The sequence below is a fragment of the Equus quagga genome, chromosome 2 (genome assembly GCF_021613505.1).
Source record: "Equus quagga isolate Etosha38 chromosome 2, UCLA_HA_Equagga_1.0, whole genome shotgun sequence".
NCBI lineage: Eukaryota > Metazoa > Chordata > Mammalia > Perissodactyla > Equidae > Equus > Equus quagga.
Genome location: NC_060268.1, coordinates 61,072,698 through 61,097,959, shown reverse-complemented (window position 1 = coordinate 61,097,959; position 25,262 = coordinate 61,072,698). Strand labels below are relative to the sequence as shown.

Below are 25,262 nucleotides of genomic sequence, written 5' to 3'. Positions count from 1 at the left end.
GACCTGAGTTTACCCCCGGGCGGAGTTTGTACTTCGATGCAGCGCTTTTCGCATACAGTTTCTATCCTTTGTTTGACTAAAAGGAAAGTGTACTCCCAGGAGATGGTAAGGAGGTGGGGCATAGTCATATTCATCGTTTTGCGGTGCTCTTTACATCTGGCCCTTTGGCCCCCAATCTTTTCCATCTTGCCTCTGTTTCCCCGTGCACTATCCTGAGTTCTACGGGACCTGTAATTACACTTATGCAACGGCCTTGCCAAAGTTGATCCATTTCAGGTCCAAAACATCACAGGACGTTAGTGCTACGATAAACATGAGATGTATTATAACAGGAACTTGCAACAAGGCTGACTTCTCATGCTGCCTCTGGAACTCAACAAAAAATAGTGCCCACCCCTTGGTGAGCACCTACCACGTACGAGGGGCTTCACCACTATCTTACTTTAGTATTCCCGACAGCCTTGCCTTGTGGGTATTACTGCCACCACTTTACAGGAGACACTGCGAGGTAAAGGAACCTGGGCGGGATCATGTAACTAGTAGGCCGAGGCAAGGCCTGATAAAACCTTTAGAGGCACAAACCCTGAAAAGATCAGTGCCCTGCCCCGACGTAATTCATTTGCAAAAAGCACAGTCCTAATTAGTAAGATAAGAAGAAAAAAAAAAATCCAACGACCTTCAGATTTCCTGTGATGACTTCATCAACGTTTTTTGAAATAGCAATTTCTTTCCAGGAGAGAACAGTTGCCGCATCTGCTTTGCAAGTGCCTGAGCACGCACGTAGTCCGCCTGGCGGTCTCTGCGGCCGCGAGCAGCCCAAGCCGGTTGCCTCCAGCGGCCGCCGCAGCCAGGGCAGTGGCGGGTCCTCTCCTGGCGGGCGCTCGGAGCCGCCGAGCAGCGTGCCATCAGGGGTCCATTTCTGTTCTCTTCAGTGGAGGCGAAATGATCCTTTCCAGGTAACAGCCGAGAATAGGAGTCTATGGGACCTCTTGTCGCGCGTTCTCCTCGGCTCACGGCCTCCAGTGCATGGTGTTAGAGGACAACCTTTTGTTTTCCTTTCTTGCCCCAAAGATACCTGGTTCTTTGGAGGCCACTCGGGCAACTGGGTGGATAGTTTTAAAGGTCTCCTTCTGGCATGCCAAATAAGGGTATGACCAATGTTGGTGTGGCTCCGTCTCCTTCTAAAGAAACTCATTGTACTTCTTGACATGAAGGTTGTCGCAGAGAAGAAATGAGGAAAGACACAGGCAATTCCTAGTTCTGGAAAAGCCAGAGCCCTGGCTGACTTTCCTGGCTCTGCACAGTTCCATGAAGTCGCTACCCTTTTCCCCATCGCGTTATACATGAGGAAGCCGAGGCACAGAGAGCCTCAATGACTTGCCTAATGTCATGCAACTAGTCAATGGCAGAGAAGGGATTGAGATGCAGGAAATCTGGCTATAGAGTTTGTGCTCTTAACCAAACATTATGCTCCTTTTGAGGGTGTAGAGTGGGAGGTAAGACTGGTTAGAATTAATAGAAAGAGCATGCAGGTCCACTTCTGTTTTTGTTGGTGTTCTGAACTCAAGGACAGGAGTCGAACTTTTGTGAAGGATCAAGGCTATACTTTAGATCAGAGTAGCTGGGAAAGAGTGGACATGTATGTGCCCAGTGACCCTGCAAGATGTGAGGGAGTGGGGCTGGCCCAGTGGCATAGTGGTTAAGTTCTTGCTCCCCTTGGGTGGCCAGGGTTCACTGGTTCAGATCCTAGGCCTGGATATACACACTGCTTGTCAAGCCATGCTGTGGAGGTGTCCCAGGTACAAAATAGAGGAAGACTGGCACAGGTGTTAGCTCAGAGCCAATTTTCCACACCAATAAATAAATAAATAAATAAAGATGTGAAGGAGCACCCTCTGTGGGATGCAGTTGGAAGAGGAAGAAAGTTTTCCTGTTGGGGGTTAACATCACTTACCTGACACCTGCCCCCAAAACTAATCCTATTGATGAAGGATCTTCTGAGTAGTAAGCCTGTGCTTAATTAACCTTACACAAATGAGCTTAATTGCTTCCCAGCAGCTGTTGTCCAGAGGCACCTGGGGATTCCTTCCCTCAGACATTTCCAGCACCTAGGGGAACCACAAAGTTGGAACCCATTCGCCTAGACATCCCTGAGCACCTGTGATGCACTGGGCCGTGTGCTGGAGGCCACAAGGAAGAGCAAGATACACCCCTGCAGCCAAGGTACTTAAAGTCCTGTGGGAAACAGAAACGCACACCCAAGGATGACTCGGGAAGGTGAGCACCTTTAGCCTCAAGAACCAAGTGCCACAGGAACACAGAAGTTAGTCCCAGGAATCCAAAGAGCCTTCCGGGTGTCTTTTGCCCACAGGTTACCCCAATTTGCAGAAGAAATGGAGGTGAGGATCGCCCTTCTGGTTTCTCCCAGGGGAGTGAAAAATCAAGCAGTCTCCAGCTTCGCTCAGTTTCTCACTCTGGATTTGCCGGGACAGGTGAAGGTAAAGACCGCCTCTCCCACCAGGCCTCCCTATGTAGAATCCGGAGTTCCTCTGCTGGAGCAGGAGTGGGAGTTCAAAGGGTTCTTTACTTCCAGACCTCGGACTCCAGAGTCCGCCCTCCTGTGGGCACCGCCGGGGGCCGAGGAGAGGAGCCAAACGCGGCGAAAGAACAGCTGAGAGGACATTCTGTGTCCCGCGACCCGTTCCCAATTCCCCAAGCCCCACTTTTTCTCCCGAAGACAAAGCGCCCTAGTCTGGGGCCTTCGGCCGTCGACTGTAATGCCTACAATGTGTCGCAAGGTGGCAACGTTGTGGCGAGAAATAGACTAAAAAAGCCTGGGTTCTTTTTCTTTTCAAAGCATATTTCCCCTATTAATGTTTCATTTAACTTAATTAGAATCTGGTAAACTAATTAAAGTAGCTACGAGCCCCGCAATCAGCAATAATTCGTATAATTATTGATAATTACATCCATACAAATCGTTTGGTTATTAACATTTGTGGGGGAACAAACCACTTCTGGAGGGACGCGGAGCCCAGGAGGGTTTTTTGCGACAGAGTTTTCTGGGTCGGATCCGCCTACACTCCAATCCTCAGCGATGCCGGCCCAGTTGGGGCGCCCTTTCGGGAAGGGCCCAGCTGCCTATGGCGCTTTTCTCCACTTTCGCGAATTCGAAAAGGAAAGGTGAAAAGGACTGATTTGCTAGGTTCCTCTGTGCAGCCGCAGACACGGAACTTCCTGCCGGGGCAGTAACTGTTACTCCCATTTTACAGAGAAGGAAAGTGCGGTGACGTCCGGGGGGAACCTCGCGCGCTCTCCAGCGCCCGCGCCGCCCCGCCCCGTCCCAGCTCCGCTCGCTCCTGGCACGCCCTGGGGACGGAAGTCACTTCGTCTCTGCACTACAGTTTCACTGCTGGTGAACAGTGGAGAACTGATCTGGTTGGTTCCACCCCTAGGAAACGTTCCCGCTCCCTGGAGGGTCCCTACTGGGAGATCGCACGTCTCGAGGCGACTTCATCCCTCGGGGACGCCTCGGTTTGCCCGGCGCCCTCACAGTCATTATCTTGCTGGTGTCCTTCCTCTCTGTGTCTAGCCCTCGGAGTACCCCGGGACCTGAGGGCTCGCAGACCCAGCGCAGGGTGCTCTGCGGCCTGGCTTCGTGCCACGACCGCGCCGGGGGGGCTCCCGGCCGGCGCCCCTGCTGGTCGGCTCAGCCCCGGGCTCTCTAGACGACCCGCCACGAAACTTCCTGGCCCGAGCTGCTCGCTCGGAGGCGCAGCCCGCACGCCTGCCTCCAGGGTCCCCCCCGGGGCGCCTCGCGCCCCCCGGAGCAGCGCAGTGAGAGCCCAGGGGTCGGGAGGGCGGGGTCGTCCGGGCGCTGGCCCGGCCGCCGACGGCTGCCCTGCGCTCCGCTTCCTTCCCAGAGCGCTTCCACGCGCCGCCGGGGACAGAGGCCTGAATGTTATTTTACAGAAGCCAAACCGGTGGCCTAGGAAGCATAAAGGACGCGACGCAGCACCCTGCTAGGCAGCCGAGGAGGCGAAACTGGAAGCCGGGGCTGAATGACGCCCAACACTGTGCCCTTTCCCACTCCACCCACACTTTCCTCCCCCTCGCCCCACGTTCCCTCCCTTATCTGTAGCCGAACCAGCAAGTGATCTGTGGAAACTGAGGCCTACCGGAGGACAGCGGCAAGGTGAGGCCTCAGCATCCGCAGCCCGGGCATTCCCCCCACTCCCTCCCACGGGGGCCCTGGCGAGCCCGGCGACCCGGACACCTGCAGCCGGCGGGCCTCGCTTTGCTCCTCGGGCTCCTGTCCGCAAACTCGCTGGGACTAAAATGGACGGAAGGTTAGAATCCGTCAGGGCTCGCTCCGTTCCGGCGGCGGCAGGGCAGCTGCGCACGAGCGTCGAGTCTCGCCCTTCGTTTCCAGGCCTGCCCGGGAAAGAATCGCCCACCCTGCGAACCTCGACCCCCCCGTTCCAGCGCTCCAGAGCCAGGCCGGCGGTGCCCGCTCCTTCTGGCGATTCCGGGTGAACCTGGGCGTGGGGGCAGGGCGCCGTGCAAACTACCAGGAAACAGCGTCCGGTCTCTGAGCGCCCCGGAGGTGACTTCCCGGTGGGGCAGGCGTGGAAATGGGCACGAATAAACTCTCGGCCCCTGAGAGCGCTCGAGAACCAAAGACCTCGGCACCAGGAACCAGGCGGTCGTCGCGCCAAAGCCCAAGGAAGGGTCTTAAACGCAGGGACGGGGTGGCCTGGGGGGCACGCTGGGTGTGTCTGAAGGATTGGTGGAGATGTCTGGCGCTCCCTGCTGCCCACCTGAGGAGACGCGATTCTCAGCCAGGGCACCCCAGAACCGGAGCTGCGGCCCCCACGCTCCACCTGTTGCGCAGCCCTCAGCCAGCCTCTGCCCCACTTCCGGCCCCCCCAACTCCTATCTCCACAGCCCCAGGAAGTGACAGATTGGTTTTTTTTTTATTAAAAACAAAACAAAAGTCACGGATACAGGGGTGGTCTCTCCAAACAGGCTCAAGGTGGTCTCTATTTCGTGAGTCAGTTGTCGCCCTTTTTAAAGTGCTGTTACAACAAGAGGTTACAACAAAAAATAGACAAAGCAAAACCCAAAGGGGAATGTCAAACGGGACTGGAAGTACGTCCAGGAGAAGGAAGCAAAATAACTTAAAGCATGAATAAATTAAAGTGAACCCAATACTGAACCAAGAGACTCACAGTACATTTATATCCATTGCACATAGCCACTTTGTCATCAGGAACAAGTTTCAGAAGTGGACGGGACGGGGGAGCGCAGGACCAGCGCCGGAGGAGTTGCTACATTGTAATCACAATTGGGGGTCCGAGGCTGTACAGGTGTGGGGAGGGGCCCCCCTCCCCTTTCTTACCCCCTTCGGTCCAGTTAACCCCATGAGGTCCGATGCCCTGGAGTTCAACCATGGGACGAGGTGATATTTACACTTGGAAACAGAGACGGGCCCCTGGACCGGGTGCCCGGGCGGGGGCGGGCGAGGCCGAGGCGCCCCGGAGGAGGGCAGGCGGGCGGGAGGCTGTATTTACATCGGTCCGGTCTGAATGGCTTGTTCCTCGCTCTCGGCCGCCGCGGCCGCGGGTATTTACAAGAAGAGAGCAGCATGGCTTGAGGGCGCGTGGGGCGGCCCGGGCCGGCCCTAGGGCAACAGCGGGGGCTTGAAGGAGCAGTTGCCAGTGCAGTGGCGGGGCGTCAGCATCTTGCAGGAGAAGTGGTGCAGGGCGTCGTGGGCTTCTGGAGAGACAGTCGAGCGGGCCATGTTGGGTGCCTCCTCTGCCTCGCCTGACCCAGGCGACCCACCCGCCCCCCTCCCCTGCCTGCGAGGGTCTCACCCACCCGCTTCCGGCTCAGGGAGCGGATCAGAAGGTAGGAAGGTAGGAGAGAGATCCTGGCGATTCAGAACCACTGCTCTGGTTCAATAGCCCCATTTTACAGAAGAGGAAAGTGAAGCACGGTGAGAGGGAGGTCGATCTGCCCAAGGCCAGATTTGGACCCGACGGCAGATTTCCCAACGCCCAGAGTCGAAGGGCTCTTTCTTCCTATCCCTAGAACAGTGGTTCTAGAATCATTTCCCCACTAACACCAATTTCCACTTCCCTCTGCTCAGCGTCTGACCGGGGTAGACCCGGCCTTCCCCTCTCACTAGCCCCGTTATTCGTTCATTCATTGGATCCATCATTCATTCGACAGCACCACTGCCTGGCACCCCTCCTATCTTTGTTCCCGGGCTTCCGAACCTTTTAATTTCTGCTGGATGGCGTAGCGCGCCTTCCGCTCCTGGTCGAGTTCGTTACACAGAGTGTCTGGAAGACATGGGGAGGGGCCGGGGAGGAAATGAGACCACCCTCGGGCCAGCGGAGGTCACCGCCAGGGCCTCACCCTCTCCCCAGCGCTCCGCCCCTCGTAGAAACCAGTCGGGGGACCGAGGGAGGGGGCATCAACGCTCCAAACTGCAGCCTGGCGAGGGAGGAAATGGCCTGGGATGGCGCTTAAAGGCAGACGGATCTAACCAAAATTAAAGCAAACTTAGGCATTACTTCCCAGGTAATTTTACGCCTCGATTTTTAATTTAGAAACCATGGAAATTGCCGCGATAAGAAGTTCAATCACTCCACGTAATGATGCCTGCAAGCCGTTTGCTGGGCTCGCTTGCCATTCTGAGGCTAATCAGAGTATACAAAGGATATTAAATAAAAAAAATAATTGTTAAATTACCTTCAATTTAAATCCAAACGACTGAGCCAACATTGCGGCTCCTGCCAGACGAGAGGCAGTTACGCCCGTGCGCGCGCTCACCTGACTCCCGTCTTACCTCTGACAATTTGCAGCTGTTGCACCATTTCTTCTCGATAAGCCAATTCCCTCTTCATTTGATCCTGAAAATTATCTGTGCAAATTGATTAAGTGAGAGCTGTTATGCACAGCTCCCTCCCTCAGCCCCATTTCCCCACTCCCCACCCCCACCCCCGGCCCCACCCCCTCAGTCTTTGGCCTGGCTGGATACCCTGGAAAAGGAGGGGTCGGGTCTTGCAGGGCCTGCGGCAGCAGCTGCCTGCACTGGGGGCCCGGAGTGGGAGCAAGGCTCTGGCGATGGGGTGGGGTGGGTCGGGATAGGGGTACCTTTGAGACTCTGAAATTCTCGCTCCAGCTTCTTGCGGAGTTCCATTTGCTCCAGGAGCAGTTTTTGCAATTCGTCTGTAAAGGTGGGAGAGTCAGAAGTAAGGGGGAGGGACGGGCAGGATTCAGGGGGCCCAGAAAGCAGGCAGGTCCTGCCCTGGCCCATAGCCCTGAGATGGGACCTGGGGAGGGTGGGGCTGGTAGGTAAAGGTCCTCAGCACTGTTTTCCCATTTGCTTTTGAAGCATTTGGGCCACGAAAAAGCTAGGAGATACACTGCCCAGGAGAATCAATTCAAGATGGTAGAATGCACTGGACTTCTAGACCCTGCCTCCAGGCCTACCGGCCTGGTATCAAGTTTAAGTTGTTCCTAACTCCCTAACCTTAGAGACTGGTCCAGGAGGACTCATTTACCCCTTCAAATGGCAGACCTAATCCCATCCCTCCCTTCAATAATACAGAGCCGGGAGAATCTGGGCAAAGCCTTGGAACATGCCCCACCCCCGGAAAACAACACATTCACAACAGTCTGTTTTCAATTTCAGGAGGTCCTCAGAACCCAAATCCATGCTAAGAACCCTCACATAAAGCACCAGTGATTTTGGAGGTAACTGCATACTCTAGGAAGAGTGGAGGACCACTGATGCTTCTCTCCCTCCCCTACACCAATTTCCAAGCCCATCCCTGGGCTGGTTTGGGGGAGGGGGCAGGTGAGTGTGGAAAGCCCCTTTAGTGCCCTCAGAAACCAGCTCCAGAGGGGTGCCAGGGGGCTGCCCTGACCATGGGTCCTTCCCCTGGGAAGGCTTTCTGAGAAATCCCCCCAACCCCCCAGCAGGTGCTGAGAAAACACGAACATGGGCGATAGAGGAGCGAAGTGGCCTCAGAGGCTCCTTCCTCCGTGCCTCAGGCCAGGCTCCCCCTTGCAGGCTGAGCAGCAGCCCCAGGATCCCATTCGAGAACAAGCTCCATCTTTGCCCCATTTAGGGTGGGGTGGTTATGCGTTAATTACAGGAAAAAACTAATCTCTCAGACATTCCTAAAGTGAATGCCTCCCTGCAATCTTCCTGTTCAAAAAAAGTCCTGTTCTTCAGGGAGGCTGGGAGACCTAGATTTGTCCTTTCTGATTGTGCATCAAGTTCTGAGCATTATTACTCATTTCTCTTTCTCCCTGGGCTATTCAGACAGGCCTGGCCTCGGGAACCCAAACTTCCAATGAACCTCTGGGGATTTGGTTCACTCTCCCTACCCCCTACATGCATGTGCCCCTCTGTGCCAGGATAACGTGTCCAGGGGACTATCCTTCCACTCAATGGAAACTGAGTCCCCAGAGCCCTATCTTCTCAGACTTACTCCTACAGGAATAACACCCTCTACGAGAAGGGCCCATCTCCCTCAAGCAAAGTGCACAGATTTAACCTCACCTCTGGCCAGGTTCTCGATGTCTTTCTCCACTAGCTGAGTTCCCGTGACATCCAGCGTGAGCCCATCTTCGCCTGGGATACAAGGGCAGGTAAGAGGGATTCTGTCCTGGGAGAGGCCTGGGGAGGGGAGGGGAGAGCTTCCCAGGAAATATGCTAAGTCAGGGACCTACTCCAGCCCCTCTGCCTTCAGGGGAGACAGTTACAGTATCCAGCACTAGCCACCTTCCAAGCCATCATTTTAGGAGTGTAGTCATCATTCTAGAGAGTGACCCACTGTAGGAGAGTGGCCCCAGGGAAGACAGGCCCTTCGGGCAGAAAGTGCCCTATGACCTGTTTTATGTGGGTGATGGTGTCTCCCATTTCCTTTTAGTACACCCCTTCCCTTACCCAGAAGACTCCCAAACTCAAGAAACCTGGCTTGCACCTCGCCAGCTGTTTAAATATTTATCTGCCAGCCACGAGAGGGGACCGGCAGCCGCTTACGGTTGATGGAAAGCCTTCCTCGCAGGCTGCAGCCGGTGGGAACCTGGGCGACCTCGGCCCCGGCTCCCGGGCGGGGGTGCTGCTCGAGAGTCCTAAGGCTCACCTCGGTCTGTGGTTGCGGGACTTGGCTGGGAGATGCTCCTTTGGTCTGGATAGGATTTCCTCGTTTCCAAATCGTCGGCGGTCGAGTGATTGTCTTCCTTATCTGGCTCTTAATGGCAATAAACCGAGTTTCAAGGAGAGGCAAAGAAACTGTGACCCCGATACGGCCAGAGCTGCCGCGGTCGGGGCGCCCCAGCCCTAATTAAAAGCGTCCTGGCCGCCGCTGGTTCCCGGCTGTGCGCCTGGGCTCGCACCCTCAGGCTTCGGGCCCCTCCCCCGCGCGCGGTCTGCTCTTCTTGGGCTCCACGCCCCCTCCCCAGCCCCTCCGAAAAGAACAAGACCAGCAGCCGAGCCCACCAGGGACTAGCGACCTACATCGCGCGCAGATACTGGGGCACCGCGAGCGCGCGTGGCCGCCGGGTCTGCCTGCGCCGTTCCCGCCGAGAACGTGGCCCAGGCGGCGACCCGTGGGGTGGTGGCGGCGGGGGAGCCATCCTCCCGGACTCTGCCTGCCCGGATTTCCGAGGCCCGAGGCCTCTCTTCTTCGAGCTGCAGGCTCCCGCGCGCACGTGCACGGCTCCCGGTCGCGTTGGGCCGCGGCCACCGCGGCACCTCCAGGGTACCCCAAGCGCGCGGCCAAGCGCCCCCACCCTCCGCCCGAACCGGCCTGACCACAGGGGACCTCACGACCCAAAATACTTGCTGAATAAATGAGAGGACTCGAACGGGGTGCCAGGGGTGATTGTAAAAAGGTTTTAAGCCAGTGTCGGAGGTGTAGGGGAGCGCGCGCGCGCGCGTGTGTGGGTGTGGGTGTGGGTGTGGGGAGAGCAGCCTGTTGTTTTAGGTAACCAACGATGGAAGTTGTTGGGAGTTCTCGCTTAGCTTCCTTTTTCTTCCATTATTTTTCTTCCTCTCTCCCTCTTTCTCTCGCTTTCTCTGCGTCCCTCTTTCTCCCCTCGTCTTCCCTCCCAGGCCTCCCCTTGGCCCCGGCCCCCTGCCTGCGGTTCCCCCATCACAGTGGTCAGCGACCTCGGCAGGGGGGCTGGGGGCGTTACCGTGGGCCTCCGGGGTGCAGAGGTACGAGGCTGCGGGCGCCAGCGCCGCCGCCGCGCTCTTCACGTGCTCGTCCCGCTCGGGCGCGTACACCTGCCGCGGCCGAGAAATGACAGGCGGTTAGGGGGGCGCTTGGCGGCGGCTCCGAGCTCCCCAGCCCTGCGCCGCGGCCCGGCCGGGAGGGAAAGCTGAGCGGGTAGCAGAGGTCGGCTCGCCCGCGGGACCGGAACGCCCTCGGAGGCTGCATCGCTATTGTAGATTCGGGGTAATTATTAACGCCCTCGAGAAAATTGTCCGAAACACAAAGCGGCTCCCAAGCCAAGGGGCGTTCAAAGTCTCCCCCACCCTCTTCGCCTGCCTCCTTTTAGACATCTTCTCTCCCGCTCGCACCCGGTGCCCGGCATAAATGACGCCTTTCGCATCCGGCTAATGGTTCGTGTTTTCATGAACCGAGTGGAAATGTACAGGTGTGCGCACCCACTTTCAAATGGCCGACGATTCGGGCTTAGCGGCCCACCCCGTACCCGAACCCGCGGCCGTGCCAACCTGAGAGGCCCTCTCCCGCCCCGCACACGGTCTCGACAGCTTCCTATCAACGACCCCCATGGTTCTCAAGGCGGGAGTTCGAAGAGACTCGGAAAAGTACAGTTGGGGTGGAGGAAGATTCCGGGGACCCCCATCCTGCTGGGTCCCGGTTTGGGGGAGAGGCCGCCCTCTCCTCGCCTTACCCGCTCATCTTCCCCAGGGCTCTGATCCGCATCCGGGCGGGCACGCTGCAGGCCCGGCCTCCAGAGCTCTTTTCTCTGGCTTTGGGTGCCTTTCTTTGCTTCGCATTCTCTCTCCAGACCCCTTTTACTTCTCCTTTTCTGTCTCTGTGTGACTGACGGTCTCTGCCTGTCTCTTCCCCACTCCCATTCACAAAAACCCAGCACACGCGTCTCTCAGGCCTGCTCCCCCAGATCTTCCAAAACCCTCAGTCAGGGGTTCCAGCGAGGCCAGCTGCACAGCGCTTCGGAAGCTGGGCCTACCCAGAGCAGCCGGGGCTTGCTGCTCGAATGCCCTCTCAGAACAAAATTCCCATCCCCCACCGGGCCGGGGCCCGCCCCACATCCTCGCGGTGCCCAGGGGTAAGCGGGGAGGCGCCCCAGCGGGGCGGGCGCGGGCTCACCTTGGCCGGCGCGGGGCCCCCCAGCGGCCCGCAAGGCTCTCGCAGCTCATAGCCACTGCTGGGCGGGCTCCTCTCAGGTCTCCGCACCACGTCGTCGGCCGCCAGGTCCCCAAATACGGACCGGCTGGCTGCGGGTATCCCCGGACGGCGCCGGGGGCGAGGGCTACCGCAGTCGGGAGAGTCTGTGGGACCGTCTGCGCCCGAGGAGGTGCTAGATTGGGGCCCTGCGGGCTGGTCGCCATCCGGGCCGCCTCCCGTGCTGGGTGCGCGGGGAACACTGGGCTCGGTCTCGTCCGGGGCGCCCTCGTCGTCGGGGAAGCGGTTGGACTCCACGTCCACCTCCGGCTCGTCTGCAGTGTCCACGTCGGGCGAGGCGGAGTGGTAACTGGAGCTGCCCTCGCTCAGAAAGTCCGGGCTTACGTAGCCGCCGCCGGACCCCGCGCCGGGCCCCGGCCCACGAGCCGGCCCCGCGCCGTAGGCGTCGCGTGCGCTACCGTAGAGCTTGGCAATGCTCTCAGCGTCCTTGACCACGGGCCGGAAGGCCGACACGTAGGAGCCTTTGCGCGCGGGCGGCGGCGGCGGCGGAGGCGGGGGCAGTGGGGCCAGCGGCGGCGGCAGCGCCTCGTCCGCGCCGTCCTCGTCCAGCGGCCCGCGGGACAGGGCGCTCGGGCAGCGCTCCTCTGCGCCCAGGCCGCCCTCCTTGGTCGGCTCGGCACCGTCCAGGGGTTCGGGGCCGCCGCCACCTGCAGCCGCCGCCGCCGCCGCCGCTGCAGCCGCTACAGCGGCCGCCACGGCCTTGGCTTGGCTCTGCGCAGCTGGATAGGGCGGCACCGGGAGGCTGCCTGCCGCCGGCCAGAACATGGGAAACGTCGGGTACACGGTGGCTGCGGCGGCCGCTGCAGCCACGGCCGCTGCGTCCTTGGCTGCCCCGGAGGGCTGGTGACCCCAGAACATGGCGCCGCCGCCTGGGCCAGCCCCGGCCCCCGGGGGCAAGTGGCCGGCTCCTGGGCCGCCCGCGCCTCCGCCAGTGCCCGCGCCCCCGCCGGTCCCGGTGCCTGGGCCGCCCTTGGGTTCGCCCGCACCTAGTACGGGGTCGTCCTTTTTGGGGCAGAGGCCGAAGGCCGTGGGGAAGCCGTAGGGATGAGGGAAAAGCGGCGGGGGCAGCTTCTGCAGAAGGCCAAAGCCCTTGCTGGGTACTGGAATCACCGGGTAGCTGCGAACGCCGGCGCCGCCACCAGGCCCTCCAGGGCCCGCGGGGCCACCGGCTCCCGCTGCCAGACCAAGTCCCCGCTGCGGGTGGGGAGGAGGCGGCCCAGGAGGCCCGGTGGCCTCATCTTCGCCACAGCGCAGGCTTTTGTGGGGCGGTGGGCCTGGAGCCATCTCCGCGCTGCAACCCGGGCCGCCCCCGCCCCCGCCGCCAGCACCACCTTTCCCCTGCCCACCCGACCCGCCATTAGCGCCGCCGCCGCCTCCTCCTTGCAGCGAGAAGGTCCGTTTGCGTGTGCCACCATTGAACATGGCCTTGACGTCCTCCCAAGCGTGGCTCAGTTCGTCCGTGGCCGACTTGTCACTGAGTTTGAGGTGACGGCGCCACGAGTTGAAGTTGGCGGCGTCAGGCTGCGTATACTTGGCGTCGGGTGTGCGGTGCGAGTGGAAGATGAACTTGTTAGGCGAGAAGTACATGCTGCAGTACCCGCACTTGATGCACTTGGCACGCGAGCTGTTGTAACGCGCAGGGATGAAGCTGCCACGCGAGCCCCACGCGCACTCGTGCACCACATCGAAGGCGAAGTTCTCAGGCAGCTTGGGTGGCTTGTGCTCGCCCAGGAACGACTTGCACAGGCGTTCAGCCTCGCGCTTCGTGATCATGCCGCAGCGGCGCGATGAGATGGGCATGGCCCCGGCCCGACGCAGAATCTCCAGCTGCACCGGCGTGCATTGCACGCACGTGATGCCGAGGGCCACGCGGCGGTTGTGGATCTCGTTGTAGCTGTAGTTCTTAAGGAGGGTGTTGGAGATCTGAGCCAGGCACAGGCGCTCCTGGCCGTCGATGACCAGAGACACGATAGGCACCCCATACAGCGACGTCTCGCCCACCTGGTTGGGTTTGAGAGCGCTGGAGCCCGAGTAGGGCTGCAGCTCCTGCTTCGAGTTGGGCGAGGAGTTGCCCTCGCGCCCCGGCCCCAGCTGAGTGGTGAGAGCCTCCATGCCGCCGCTCCTGCGAAACAGAGAAAGCAGACAGCAGATAAGCCATTTTCAGCTCCGCGGCGGTTCCGGCCCGCCCAGCGGGACGCGCCAGTCGGGCGCGCGGGGAAACTTGGCAATGGGGAGTCCAAGCTCATTCGCCCCCTGGACGGGCGCCTTTTGTTATTCAGATGCCTACTGGCGCCGGAACAAAAGTCCCCGGGGTTTGGGGGAGGAGAAGGGGTAACTGAGACCTCAGGAATGCCCTGGCAGCCAGGAACCCAATCGTGTTTTCGGATTGGGAAGGGAGTGGGGCCCAGAGACGGAGAATGACTTGCCCAAGGCCACACAGCAAAGCCATTGCCGAACCCAGCCTTTCCGGCGCCCAAATCCGTGCGCCTGCGGCCACCCTCGCAGTCTGCCCTACCGGCCCGGGTCCTGAAGCCAGGACTTCGGGGACAGGCTGCCCCTCTGCTCAGTCTCGCTTGCACGCGGGCAGGCGGGGGCAGCGCAGGGAGGGGGGAAAGGGGCGGTCACTGCCAGTCTCCAGACAGCAGGGGGCGGAGGGGGGGGGGCCAAGGAAAAGGAGGAGGATCTCGAGGCGGGGGTTCGGGGGAGAGGCTGAGGCGGCCGCTGTTCGCGGTGCTGAACTCGACTCTCGCCAAAGCTCGCCTTGCGCGCCCAGCCCCGGGGCAGCCTCCACCGCACCCAGCTCCGCGCTGAGCCGGCTCCTCGGAACAACGGCGCTGGTTTCCGCAAACTCGAGTTTCTCTTCTCACGCCCGGAGCCCCGCGTTCGTTGAGCAGAAAGATTCCGGCTGGAAATATAAGCCATTTTCTTTCCAGCCATCAATGGGACCAGAGTCACACAGTTCCTAACTACATTTTCTGCATTTTTAGCTGCGTTCCAGACCAAAGCTGCTTTCCATCCGGGTCAGTGCCTGGGAGGGAGAGCTTCTCAAGGAAGTTTCTCAGGAGCCACTTCTGCTTCGCTTCTAACTGCCCACTCCCTAAGTTTTCTTCCTTTAGATATGCCTTTCCCGCTCAGGCCAAATGCAGTCTCACCGGGCTCTGGGCTTACTCTTTTCGGAGTCTCTTCTGAGTATCCTTCATGTCGGGCTGTCCCGGCTCATATGGGCTGAGCAGAATCCTGGCCGGTCTCAGAAGCCACCACAAGCCTCCAGGTCAAAAGTTGCTGCGGTCCCGCGCTCTGCTCTCTGGCAAAGGGAGGGAGGCAGGTGCGTCCCCGGACCTCAGCAGCGGGAGGACCCGGGTACTGATGCTTGGGGCCCACTAGGTGGCCCGGCCCAACCACGTGTCCTCAGGTACAGAAGGCTCCTGCTTGGCCCACGGCTGCAGGCGCTCCTGAGGCCCAGGAAGCCCAACCCTGAGGACCCTCCCCTGAACTAGGCAGGAAAGGCAAATCCATTTTCAGAGGCACAGTTCGAGCCGGACAAGGGATCCGAGTTCAAAAGCCTTCAAGGAGGAGGCTGAGATCTCTGTCTGTCTGTCTCTCTCCCTCTTTCTGCTTGTCTAGGTGCCCCTCATCTGTCGATCTTATGTTCCCTGAGCTGTCTGTCTCTCCCAGCTCGCTCCTCTTTCTCCCATTTGTCTTCATTCCTTCTTCAAGTATCAAGCTATTTATCTGTTATCTGTCTGTTTCCTCTTTATCTCTGCGGATCGAATTGAAACAAGTTGACCCTCCTTTAGCGTTGAAGTCTCTTGTAACATTTTAGGAGGCAAAAGCATTGTCCTGACTCCCCGGCTGAGGGGTCAACAAGACCAGCCCCCCCACACCCGCAACGGCTCTCAGGCGGGCTGGGGAGGCGGGCTGGGGAGGTGGCCCGGGCGCCGCGGCTCAGGGAAATGACGATGTCTTCTCAGTCTCCCGAAATCGGCAAGTGTGCCCTGCCCGCATACAGTGAAAGGATCGCCCGAAGCTGAGCGCATCCTCCTCAAGCTGAGGGTCTTGGGTCCCCGCGAGGTTTTCCCAAGTGGGAAGAGGGAGCTCCGGGCTCCGGAGCCAGGAGAACGGGGGCCCTAGGAAAGGAACCGAATTTCGAGGACCAGAGCAGAAAGCCCGGGCAAAAGGCTGTACGCAGCGACAAGGAGCAGCGGCCAGGGCGACTCGGGGAGCCCTCGCCGGCTCCTGGGGGCTTGAAGGGTGAGCTTGGAGAGGGCGATGAGGCGGGAGGCGGACAGTGGTGCGAGTGAGGCGATGGAGTCTTTAGGTATAATAACAAAAACAAACAGCCACAAGAACCCAAATCGGAACTAAACGAAAAAAGCTGTACGGGAAGGGCGCGAGGGTGGCGGGCGACCCAACGGGTACTCACCGTGCGGCGGCGGCTGGAGCCGGGCGAGCGGCGAGCGGAGGTGCGCGGCGGGCGGAGCGGCGGGCGGGAGTCCGGGATCCGCCGGGCTCTCCGGGTGACGGCGCGGCCCCTCCCCGCGCGCGCGCACAGCCGCGCTCCCGGGCTCCCCGCGTTCACACCCGAGGCCCCGCCGGCCCCTCCCGCGCGGCGCCCGCTGTCAGCAGGCGCGGGGCGCAAGGTCCCCTGGCGCGGAGATGTGAGCCCTGAGCCGCTGTCCCCGAGGCCCCGGACGGGCCCGGAGCGGAGGCCGAAGCCTGGAGCGCATGGCGCGGCGACGGGCACGGCGCGGTCACAGCCGGAGTGGTGAGGCCGGCGCGGGGCGGGCTAGCCTGACAGCTGCGAGCCGGGGCGCCACACCCACCGCCCGCGCAGTCACTCGCGCCCTCCCGGGGTCCGCTAGCCCGCGGGCCACAGCCGCGCCCGCCGCCTCCCCGGACCCTCAGGCCTGCCTGCCCCAGGTAAGCGGCCGCACACCTGCGCCCTGCCCCCAGCACCTGCGGCCCACGCTCGCCAAAGGGGCCGGGAGAGAGGAAGGGCCGGGGCAGCAAAGTTTGCCCTCAGGAACGAAGTGGGGAGGGCCCAGCGCTCCCCGCCAAGGGGCCAGGATCCATCCTGGCCAAGGCCGGCTAATGGGGCTAAGGAAGGCTCCTAGCTAGGAGGAAGGGGCGCGGGGAGGGGTACCGCCTTTTCGGGCCAAGGCGGTGGAGCCGAAGAGTGGTCCTGTGGAGCCAGTAGGCTTACCAGCGGCCTGAGCAGAGACCAGGGTGTGTGTTGGGGAGAGGGAAGGCAAGGGTGGCGGCTGGGAAGGGGCAGAACCCAACTGCCTCCCCCACCACCCCGCACGCTTCTGACTGGCATGGGAGACGTCGGGACAGCTCCAGCCTGAAGAAGGGAGACCTCCCGCCTCCTTCACGCAGTGGACTGGGGAACTGGATTTGAGGCGCCCCCACCCCCAGCCCCGGCCTTGAATGCGTCCCCCCACCAACACCAACAGGCACAGGGCAGAAGCCAAGTCATCGCTGGGAGATACCTGGGGTCAACCACTGTCTAGTTGACCGCTGGACTTCTCTCTAGCTCTCTTGCTAACTCAGTTTCCCGGTGGTGGGAGTTTAGCCCCCTGACGCTGCTGAAGCTCCGTGGCATCTTTTCTCTTCCCAAAGCTCCATTTCTCTCCATCCCTCTCTCCTCTCTCTGTCGGTTTCTGTTTTCACCATTCTTTCCCCCCACTACCCCACTGAGTCCCGTGTTCTCCCTCTCTCTCAACCTCAGTCTCTAGTTCATTTGAACACCCCTCCCTCTTTGCCGGCATCCGGGCGCCCTCTCGCCTCTCCCCCAACCCGCAGTGGCATTAAGTGTCCTTAATGGACACGTTAATTAAACTGTAATTAATCATACTGTCCGGCCCAAGTTTGAACAATTACCCTAATCAAACAGAAGTTAATAATGGCAGGGATGGCCCGGGGCGCGGCGGGCCGCCCGGGCAGGGGGCGCAGCAGCCACGGCGGCTACCGGCTACCGACGGTGGCAGCAAAGGCGAGCGCAGCCCGTCCTTGGAACCCGGGCGGCGCCATAAATCTTCTGCGGCCAGCGGCGCCGGGTCGCCCCGGGTTACAGGCCCTCTCCCCTCCTGCATTCCGGCTCTCGGGGGTTCGTCTCCGCTTCGCCTCCACTTCTCCCCTCTCGCTTTTCTCTTCTCTGCGGGCTTGCAAGGACCCTGGGAATAGCCTGTGGGGGTGCGAACGGATCGCCCTGGCGTAGCCCTCGGAGAGAGGGAGCGGCCGGGCCGGCCTGAGGACTCGCTTGCCACCTCCTTATCCCCTTGGCTAACGTGTCCTCTGAGGCCTCGAAAACTACCCCCAAGTTTGAGGGCTGTGTCTTCTCTGCGGAGTCTCTTCTAGAGCGAGTTTCTGCTTGTTCGCTTGCCTCAGTTTCCGTCTTGGATCCCCTGCTTGTCTCTCTTTTCTCCCAGAGCCTGCTCAGCCCTTGTCTCTCTCTGCCTCTGGCCCCTCCATTGGCGCGTCGTCCCCGGGCTCTGCCTCTGTCCCGCTCTAACTCTGCCGCTCTCTACCCTCACGCCCACTTCCCTCCGAGGAAAACAAGAACCTATTTTCCATTCCAGTCCGAGAGCCGCCCCCAGCCTCCACATGTTTGTCCCCTCTCCCTCGGCTTGGCCTCCCCCACCCCATAATTACAATCCCGTTCAATAATTATTCTTAGCCTCCTAATGATTTTTTAAAAGGCATCTCAGAATTCAGTGTGGTGGTGACAACAATTGCGGAGCCAGGACGCCCCCGGGGGGGGGGTGGGAGTGGGAAAAGGATGGGCAGGGTCCCCCTGAGCAGGGCCTGCCTGTCCTGCCTCTATTGTACTGCGAAGGCCCACAGCGCCTCGGGGCCCGCCTCTGGGGCGTTCCCGGCAGCCTGGCCGCGGGGCCCCAGGGACCTCTCAGACAAAAGTTCCCTCCTCGGGTTACCGCACCAGGGCCACGCAGCGTCGCCTCTGCGTCTCCGTTCAGCACCAAGCTGCGGACAGCTCCCGCGCCAGCGTCCGGCTTTGCCGGCCCACCTGGCTCTCGCACCGGGTCTGAGACAGAGACTGAAGGCGCGTGGAGAGAGACTGGGGAGGCGCCGCCGCTCACTTGAGGGGTAGTGGTCTCCGGGGAGCGGGTCTTGAGGGTCGGGCCTGGACCCTGCTCTGGACCAGCGTCCAATTGGTTAGTATCACCGCGAACCACATTTTATAGTTTGCAGTGCCGGTTCTCACAACGGCCCTGGGAATAGGTAGGGATTATTTATTCCCATTTCATAGGCAGGAAACTGAGGGTCAGGCAGTGCAAGCCAACCCACCCATGTTCCTCGATCAATAAGGGACGGAGGCTGATCTCCCAGCCCCTAAATCTCGTGCCTTGCACGCTGCCGCGACGTCCTCGCTTGGCGAAGGGACGATAGGAGTGCGCAGCGCTGCGCAGCCACGAGGACGTTTTATTATCGCCCTCGCCACAATCCGCGTGGAGGAGACAGGCCTAGCAAAGCCAGGTGACCTGCTCCGGTTCAGGCCGCCGCGGCGGGGCGGGGCTAGGACTTGAACTCAGGCTCAGAAGGGGCAGCAGGGGACCCCTCTTCCTCCGAGGGGGCTCTGGGTCCTGCGGCCCTGTCCAGAGCTGGGGAGCCCGCGCGAATCGGTGCCCTTGGCCTTCCTGACCCCCATTAGTGCAGATTCTCTCTTTTATCCGCTGCCAGGTGGCACCAGAGTCTGAGGGCCCGACTCCGGATCGGGGACGCGCCTCACGTGTCCCGCCCCCCCAGCCGGGTCTGTGCTGCCTCTGCGTCCCCGGCGTCGCGTCCACGCGGCCGGGCGGCCCGCGCCCATACAGGCTTCGGCTTGGGCTTGGGCTGGGCGGCCGCGCCTCCTCCGCAAGCACATATCTTTTACCAGTTGAATTAACGGCAGTTTTCGTCAGTTAATTAGGTTTAATTTACATAATTAGTACAGTATAAAGAGGATTGGGGATAATCATGGGGTACGTAGCGCTTACTGTGTAAACACGTATTCTGAATTAAAAATCAGATGTAATTAAGGCGCGCAGGCCCTGTTTAGGCAGGGTTTTAATTGTAATGAATTTCTAATTAACACTCAATGATTGCCAAATGCAAAGGGCTGTAAAATTTTCTTGTAGTTTTGCTAATTTATTGTTTACTTAATATCTGGATATTAATCCGACGGCCAGATAGACTCGAGCCGGCGCCGCGGCCCGGGCCCAGGCGAGAGAAGGTGGCTGGGCGGGGCCTCCAGGGCGCAGCCCCAGAGCCGAGGCGAGGCCGTGAGGGAAGCGGGAACCCCAGAGGCGGCACCGAGGTGCTCAGAGCTCCCAGCCCACTTGACTCCGGGTGTGGACGGGAAGTCTGAGGCTCGGGGAGGGCTGGGACTTGCCCGAGGCCGCACACTCCGGGGTCCTTCCGCCCTGAGCCGGTTCTTTGGGATCAGGGGCCAGGCCAGCGCTCCTCCCTGCTTCTGGGACAGCAAAAGGAGCGAGACAAGTCGCGGTCCGGATCTGGTTCTTGACCACTTGAGTGACCATGGACCTTGGCCTCAATATGTGCATCTGTAGGATGGACACACGGACCGGCACTTTGCTGGAGTGAAGAATATACGGACCAGGAGGCCCAAGGGAACTACAGATGAACGTGAGAAGAATTCTGGAGCCCTGACGCTGTGTGTGTGTGTGTGGGGGGGGGGCTTCAGGGGCTCTGCTTGGGGGTCGGTCGCTTAAGCTTAGAGGGAGGGGCAGAGCCAGGAGGACCTGGGCATGGTTTGCAGGTCGTGAGGCCAGGCTGTGCCCGTCTTAGGGCTCTCTCTGCACTTGAAGGAGGGACTAAGGAGAGAGCCCAGGACCAGACTTCTTTGCCCTGAACCCCATAGAAGTCCCCAAGGCCTGAGCAGAGGTGTTCGGGAAAGAGGGTGGGTGAGGAGCTCAGCTGAGCCCGGCACTCCTCCTCCCCTAAATCTCTAGTTTGGGTCCCCACCCATATCCCAGCAGCCCTGCCCCCATCAAGGATTCCCCTCCTGTCAGCCCCAGCTGCCCCACGGGCCTCTGTCCAAGGTCCTTAGCGCAACGGAGACTCTGCGGGCACTTAGAAATTTCCTACCGACCCAGGGAAACACACCACGAAAATTCACCAGCGCCCAGAGGCTGCCGCCCCACAGAACCGGCTGCCTTCCTTCCCTCTCCAGTGCCTGCCTTTCCGAAGCCGCAGAGGTCTCTCCTGGACACTACACAGGGCCTTCTCGGAGCCCACCTGGGCCCCTCATCTCTCTCTGGAGCCCACCTGGGCCCCTCATCTCTCCCTGGTGCATGCTGTTTTGTTTTCATCATTGGATTGTTTACTAGTTAGTACTTCCTGATTAGTTATTTGTTCGCGGTGTTTTCTGTTTCTCCCACTGGAAAGTTTTGTTTGCTGTTGTATTCCCAGGACCTAGCACTCAGCTGGTGCTCAACATGTTTGTTGAATGAATGAGTGAACAGCATTCAAGTGTACGGGCTGTGAGCCCCAGCCCAGGTCTCGGCTGACTTACTGGCCATAGTGATTGAGTGCCGCTCTTGGCATCTAGTGGCCAATCCGGTTTTTCAAGAGTAGATGGTTCTGTGCTCCCTGGTGGTCTAGGAGGTTTGGGATTCCCACCTTCCACACAGGCAAGTCTACTCGGGCAGAGCCTCCGAAGGCTTCTTCTCTTAGGAGGAGAGGATGGGCCCTGGCAGGCAGGTGTGGAGTAGCTGGCAGGCTTGCTGAGCTCTCCCTGGTTGTAAGGGGCTTCCTTCCCAGGGCCTCCTCTGCTCAGCGTGGTGGGGGAAGGGGCTGGAAAGAGAACAGACTCTGGAGTCAGTGAGACCCGGGTTCAAACCCCAGCTCTGTGCTATTTGAATCTGCAAAACTGCATCTGTAAAGCAGTCAGATGGGTCTTACTGGGACGTCATAAGGACTAAATAAGGTGCTGGGTGTGGGGCACATAGCTAGGTCTGGGACTAGATTGAGGTGCCTAGGGCACAAAATTTAAGGAGGCATTCACTGTCAGGGTCCTGAAAATCCTCCCCTAGTCCCAGCCCTGCACAAAGCTGCTGGCACAGAGTAGGTGCTCAGCACCCATAAACTCCCCCTGCCCTGACAGCCTCAGATCGCCTCCGGATGGCTCCTGCCTCAACAGTGGTGCAATCTACTCGGCTTTCTGGGACAAGTCAAGCTTTATTGAGATACAGTTCACATACCATATAATTCACCTATTTCAAGTGTACAGTTCAATGGTTTTTCATATATTCAGAGTTGTGCAGCCATCATCACTATCAATTTTAGAATTTTTCATCACCCCAGAGAGAAACCCCCTACCCATCAACCATCACCCCATCTCTCCACCCTCTCCAGCCCCTGGTGACCACTATTCTACTTTCTGTCTCTATAAATTTGCCTATTCTGGACATTTCATATAAATGGAAACATTCAATATGTGGTCTTTTGTGTCTGGCTTCTTTCACTTAGCATACTGTTTCAAGGTCATCCGTGTGGTAGCATGGATCAGTACTTCATTCCTTTTTATTGCCAAGTAATATTCCATTGTATGGATATACCACATTTTGTTTATCTGTTCATCCATTGATGAATATTTGCGTTGTTTCCACTTTTTGCCTATTATGAATGAAGCTGCTATGAACATTCATGTAGAAGTTTTTTGTGTGGCTGAATGTTTTAATTTCTCTTGGGTATGTATCTAGATGTAGAATTGCCGGGTCATATGGTAACTCTATGTCTAACTTTTTAAGGAACTGCCAGACTGGTTCCCCAAAGCACTGCACCATTTTACATTCCCACCAGTGATGCACGAGGCTTCTCCTTACTTCACATCCATGGCAGCACTTGTTACTCTTGGTCTTTTTTATTATAGCCACCCTAGTGGGCGTGAGACAGCAGCTCATTGTGGTTTTGACTTGCATTTCTTTAACGATGAATGATTTTGAGCACCTTTTCATGTTCTTCTTAGCCATTTGCACATCTTCTTTGGAGAAATGTTTATTCAGATGCTTTGCCCACTTTTTCATTGGGGTTATTTGTATTTTTATTATTGAGTTGAAAGAGTTCTTTATGTATTCTGGATACATGTCCCTTTTTAGATATATGATTTGCAAATATCTTCTCTTCTGTGTTGTCTTTTCACTTAATCATGTCCTTTGAAGCAAAAAACTTTTTAATTTTGATGGCATTCAATTTATCTATTTTATTTTTTGCTGCTTGTGCTTTTGGTATAATGTCTAAGAAAGCTTTACTGAACACAAAGTCATAAGATTTCTCCTATATTTTCCTTAAAGAACGTTATAGTTTTAGCTCTTACATTTAGGTCTGTGATCCATTTTGAGTTAATTTTTGTGTAGGGTATGAGGTAGAGATCCAAATTCATTCTTTTATATATGGATATCCCATTGGCCCCCACCATTTGTTGACAAGATTATTCTCTCCCCATTAAACTGTCTTGGCACCCCACTGGCTTTTCTGGTCTGGAGAAGTAACTGTCCTCCGTCCCCCAGGAGAGATGAGGCTTCCCCAGAGAAGGGGCCACACAGCCTCCTCCCTCTGCAGACACAAGTGGAAGCCCACTGTGACTGCTCAGGAATCGGGAGCCGGTAAACAGGGGTGAGGCTCTTCCCCCCTCCCTCCCCCACTGATGATTCACTTCTCCCCTCCCCCTTCCGATGTACGTGGCATGTGCCTCTACCACTAGCCTGGCCTGGGAGGGAGTGACTATGGGGTGTTCTGCCTCTCTCACTGGAGCGGGAGTCCTAAGAGAACACAGCCCGCATCTTACAGGGAGGTACCTATTGCTGAAGAAACAGCCTTCCCTTTCGTCAGGTCTGGGTTTGAATCTAAGGTTACTAAGTACTAAGTTACTTAAGTACTAAGTAGCTACTACTTCCTGGCTGTGGCTTTGGGCAAATCACTTTACCTCTCTGAACCTCAGCTTCCTGGACCATGAAATGAGCATACTGGCTTCATAGGACTGTTGGGAAACTAACCCAGTTGAGAGGCGCCCAGGGCCCAGCACAGTACCTGGCACACAGCGGGGGCTCAAGTTCCCTTAGCTGGTATCAATGGAAATAGGAATGTGACCCTCCCACCAACGCCACCGCTGCCACCCCAGCCCCAATCCTGTCCCTTTCTATCCCCTGTACCTCGCTTTATTTCTTCTTCACAGCAATTGTCCTCACCTGAACTTACCGTCTTCTTTCTTGTCTGTCTTCACTGCTGGAATGTGAGCTCCAGAGTGCAGGGACTCTCTTGTCTTGGTCCCCACTGTGTCCCCAACTCCTGGCACACAGGAGGTGCTGAGGAAGTATTTGATGAATAAACAGTGTCTCCAGCATCTGTGTTGGGCACTGCAGAGGATTCAGAGAGGCCCTGGGAGAGTCCCCCACCCCAGCTGGTTCCCGGGGAGGGTGAGGCTCTGTAAGGGTCCAGCCTCCAGGGCTCAAGGAGGCTGAGCTCTGTGGGGGAGGGGAAGGGGAGACTGACTCTTTTTTCTTTTTTGAGGAAGATTGGCCGTGAGCTAACATCCATACCCATCTCCCTCTACTTTATATGTGGGACGCCTACCACAGCATGGCTTTTTTTTGCCAAGCAGTGCCATGTCCGCACCTGGGATCTGAACCAGTGAACCCTGGGCCACCGAGAAGCAGAACATGTGCACTTAATTGCTACGCCACTGGGCCGGCCCCAGGAGCCTGACTCTTGAAGAATGCTGGGTGCATGGTGCTGGGGAGAGGAAGGGAGAGAGAGAGAGAGAGAGAGAGAGCGAGCGTGTGTGCGCGCGTGTGAGCGAGGGAAAGACAGCTGAGAATGGAGGCCTGGAACACGGGCTGTGTGAACTGTAAAGGGATGCACACATGGCAGGGTTTGCTGCAAAGGCGCTGGGGACAGCCTGGCTTGGAAATGAGGGGAAATGTTGTTCCAGTTTCCTATTGCTGCTCTAACAAATTACCACAGTGTTTTAAAACAACATACACTTATTATTTCACAATTCTGGAGGTCAGAGGTTGGAAACACATCTCACTGGCCTAAAATCGAGGCATCCCTTCTGGAGGTTCCAGGGAGAACCCAGCTTCCTGCCTCTTCCAGCTTCTAGAAGCCTCCTGCACTCCTTGGCCCCTGGCTCCTCCCTCCATCTTCAAAGCCAGCAGTGTAGCATCCTCAGATCTCTCTCTCTGACGCTTCCTTGCCTCTCCTGCCTCACTCTTCCACTTTAAAGGACCCTTGTGATGACACTGGGCCCACCTGGAGAATCCAGCACAATCTTATTTTAAGGTTGGCTGATTAGCAACCTTAATTCCATCTGCAACTTTGATGCCCCTTTGCCATGTAACATAACATAGCCATAGTTTCTGGGTATTAGGATGTGAGTATCTGTGACATTAGGATGTGACATCTATGACAGCCGGGGGGCTGTCATATTCTGCCTACTACAGGTGTCTCAAAAAAGAGGTGCTTGGGAGCTGGGATGTGTGGGAGGAAGTTGATTCCCAAGTATGAGGAGAGCAGGTGTGCCCCTGTAGGAGGGGGCACTTCTGTCCCCACCCTCAGCCTCCTGAGCCACCACCTGGAATCTGGAGCATCACACTGGAGGGGAGGGGGCAGTGTGGTCACCCACAGGCGCTGCCATTAGAGCCCAGAACACCCATGCCAGGCCCTCATGCCAAATGTGTAGCGGCCCTCACTGGAGCTGACACACCTTACACCTTCATCCTTCGTCCTTCTCCAGACCTGGAGGGTGGGAGGCAGATG

At 58.3% G+C, this 25,262-nt stretch overlaps 1 protein-coding gene across 1 annotated transcript; it reads right to left on the bottom strand.

Annotated features, from left to right (window-relative positions):
- Positions 1–4,939: 4,939 nt before the first annotated feature.
- SKOR1 (SKI family transcriptional corepressor 1) lies at positions 4,940–13,932 on the bottom strand. The gene is made up of 9 exons (XM_046654443.1): positions 13,910–13,932; positions 11,388–13,605; positions 10,222–10,312; positions 9,168–9,275; positions 8,582–8,653; positions 7,165–7,239; positions 6,857–6,931; positions 6,282–6,347; positions 4,940–5,778 (listed from the first exon to the last, which is right to left on the bottom strand). Exons 1-9 carry the CDS (start codon positions 13,930–13,932, stop codon positions 5,684–5,686), a joined length of 2,823 nt encoding a protein of 940 aa, XP_046510399.1. The 3' UTR covers positions 4,940–5,683.
- Between the last annotated feature and the right edge of the window lie 11,330 nt (positions 13,933–25,262).